This window comes from Mizuhopecten yessoensis, unplaced genomic scaffold (genome assembly GCF_002113885.1).
Source record: "Mizuhopecten yessoensis strain PY_sf001 unplaced genomic scaffold, ASM211388v2 scaffold716105, whole genome shotgun sequence".
In the NCBI taxonomy this organism is placed as follows: domain Eukaryota; kingdom Metazoa; phylum Mollusca; class Bivalvia; order Pectinida; family Pectinidae; genus Mizuhopecten; species Mizuhopecten yessoensis.
In genome coordinates this window covers 81,216-84,717 of record NW_018479950.1, presented here as the reverse complement: position 1 = coordinate 84,717, position 3,502 = coordinate 81,216, and the positions used below count along the sequence as shown (strand labels likewise).

At 37.5% G+C, this 3,502-nt stretch overlaps 1 protein-coding gene across 2 annotated transcripts in view; it reads right to left on the bottom strand.

Annotated features, from left to right (window-relative positions):
• The window catches only part of LOC110441715 (zinc finger ZZ-type and EF-hand domain-containing protein 1-like), a 92,091-nt gene that overhangs the window by 28,714 nt on the left and 59,875 nt on the right, over positions 1–3,502 (bottom strand). For both annotated transcript variants that reach the window (XM_021484935.1, XM_021484936.1), the window contains exons 52-53: positions 780–976; positions 327–440 (exon numbers count right to left, since the gene is read on the bottom strand). In XM_021484935.1, the coding sequence (XP_021340610.1) occupies positions 327–440; positions 780–976 (311 nt within the window). The remainder of the gene's footprint in view (positions 1–326; positions 441–779; positions 977–3,502) is intronic.

Sequence of the window (3,502 nt, the reverse complement as noted above, 5' to 3'; positions counted from 1 at the left end):
AAAAAAAAAAAAAAATGTACAGGACAAAGTATTCTTCAATGAAATATTTATTAAAATCGTCCTTTTGTATTCTAAAATAACATCAAGTTCATGGGAGTATAACTCCACCAGTCTGAGGCTTAGGGCTAGTAGATGTATAACAGGACTAGTGAAAATGTTCAATGTTTTCTCTGAAAATATAGTCGGGCCAATAGAATTTATCAATAAACTAGTACTCTAAATAGAAAATTGGACATCCTTATGATTACCTTACATAGTTCATCAAAAGAAGAATAACTACTTTATTACGAACAGATGAATTTTATTGTAGACAATGTCAAACTTACTCTGTGGGAAATTTGCCCTTTGAGTGACAGCCGAGACAGAGATCGAAGTCGTCACATTCATTACAGTGAATCCTGGTGCCCACTATGAACGCCTGACATTTGTTACACTTGTACCTGTTGACAAAACAAGTCTGAACAAAAAGTATCTATAGCATTGTTAGGCAAAAATTGTCAAGTGGGATATCAAGTAACTTCTGTAAGCTAGAGGTCAATAAGTACAAAAGTAGTTCACATTCAAAGTCCTGTTATTAAATTCCTTAACAGTAAGTCTTTAATTCAGACCTGCCAAATCCTTCTTAGTAACTACATTAAATTTTAGACTGACAAAATTTACTAGATTGACTAAATTTACTAGATTGACTGCTACCTTCAACATAGTCCAACTTACATAAGCAACAAATATACCCCCATCCCCCTCAATCACCATGTCTGACAGCGGGTGTGAAGACTTACACGAGATGGACCATGTCATGGTCGTCAGAGTGATCTCCCTCTGGTTTCACTCCTCCAGCGTAACATGTTGCACACAGATCCATGTCTACACACTGGAGACAGCGGTACCGCCGGCCTGGAAGGGTCACAGAACAGCCATCACAGCTAACCTCAACATCCAGCAAGTCACAAAATCTTGCAACAAACATCTGTACAGCCTGAAATGTCAAAATTATTACAACAAATTGAGATCAATTTCCTACAGAAGAGGAACAGAGGATCTGAAGCACTGACCTGGATATCAAAGCAATCATGGCAAAGTATTATCATTGAAAGTCACATTGCAAAAAAAACCTCAAGGGGCAGGGCCAAAACCCAGAGCTAACCCTGTTACACGTGCCATGAATATGTCCTCTCTTCCTACTTTTCAAGCATATTTAGTAAAGGATGGGGACCACCTCAAAGTTATGACAAAGGGATTAACTTCCCAGGGTTGTGGTCACGCCATAAGGCCAGTATCATTGAAGGATGACTGTTTGGTTTCTCCATTGCAAGAAAGCAGGCATATAGGTACAGGATGGAATCTCAACAATTTCGAAGTTATTACTCCCTTTTTACTCCGAGTCCTTTTTGCCCAACACCTTTTAGGTGACCTTTGGTCTGTGGGGATGCTGGAAGTTGTGTGAAGGATGTAGGGGTGTGTAGGACCCTCTGTTTGTATATTTTCGAAGTTCTGAATTATCACCATGCAAGGATATGCTTCATACCATAAAAATGTTGATATCAATCTTGTAGTTACAGAAGTGAAGTAAAATCAATATAGCCAAAATTACCCTTTATTGGCATTGCCCTTCCCCCCAAAAATAAATAAATTGTTCAACGTTGAATTTTTATCACTGAAGGAGTTTCCAGTCAAATATAGAGAAATGAAATTCAGTTCAGTGGTCTGAAGAAGAAGATGTTTGAAGATGCATTATGCAATTTTCAAGGAAGAGAAGTTGGTAAGATTATATCCAGAGGGTGTACATACCACCCCTTACATTGTTATAGATGAGTATGTACATACCACCCCTAACATTGTTATAGATGAGTATGTACATACCCCCCCTAACATTGTTACAGATGAGTATGTACAAAAACCCCCCTAACATTGTTATAGATGAGTATGTACATACCGCCCCTAACATTGTTATAGATGAGTATGTACATACCCCCCCTAACATTGTTACAGATGAGTATGTACAAAAACCCCCCTAACATTGTTATAGATGAGTATGTATATACCACCCCTAACATTGTTACAGATGAGTATGTACATACAACCCCTAACATTGTTATAGATGAGTATGTACATAGCACCCCTAACATTGTTCCAGATGAGTATGTACATACCACCCCTAACATTGTAACAGATTAGAATGTACATACCACCCCTAACATTATTATAGATGAGTATGTACATCCCACCCCTAACATTGTTACAGATGAGTATGTACATACCACCCCTAATATTGTTACAGATGAGTATGTACATACCACCCCTTACATTGTTATAGATGAGAATGTACATACCACCCCTAACATTGTTATAGATGAGTATGAACATACCACCCCTAACATTGTTACAGATGAGTATCTACATACCATCCCTAACATTGTTACAGATGAGTATGTACATACCACCCCTAATATTGTTACAGATGAGTATGTACATACTACCCCTAATATTGTTATAGATGAGTATGTACATACCACCCCTTACATTGTTATAGATGAGTATGTACATACCACCCCTTACATTGTTATAGGTGAGTATGTACATACCATCCCTAACATTGTTATAGATGAGTATGTACATCCCACCCCTAACATTGTTACAGATGAGTATGTACATACCATCCCTAACATTGTAACAGATGAGTATGTACATACCACCCCTAACATTGTTCCAGATGAGTATGTACATACCACCATCCCTAACATTGTTATAGATGAGTATGTACATACCACCCCTAACATTGTTCCAGATGAGTATGTACATACCACCCCTAACATTGTAACAGATTAGTATGTACATACCACCCCTAACATTATTATAGATGAGTATGTACATACCACCCCTAACATTGTTACAGATGAGTATGTACATACCACCCCTAACATTGCTATAGATGAGTATGTACATACCATCCATTACATTGTTACAGATGAGTATGTACATACCACCCCTAACATTGTAACAGATGAGTATGTACATACCACCCCTAACATTGTTATAGATGAGTATGGACATACCATCACTAACATTGTTATAGATGAGTATGAACATACCACCCCTAACATTGTTACAGATGAGTATGTACATACCATCCCCAACATTGTTATAGATGAGTATGTCCATACCACCCCTAACATTGTTATTGATGAGTATGTACATACCATCCCTAACATTGTTATAGATGAGTATGTACATACCACCCCTAATATTGTTATAGATGAGTATGTACATACCACCCCTAACATTGTTATAGATCAGCATGTACATACCACCCCTAACATTGTTACAGATGAGTATGTACATATCACCCCTAACATTGTTATAGATGAGTATGTACATACCACCCCTAACATTATTACAGATGAGTATGAACATACCACCCCTAACATTGTTACAGATGAGTATGTACATATCACCCCTAACATTGTTATAGATGAGTATGTACATACCACCCCTAACATTGTTA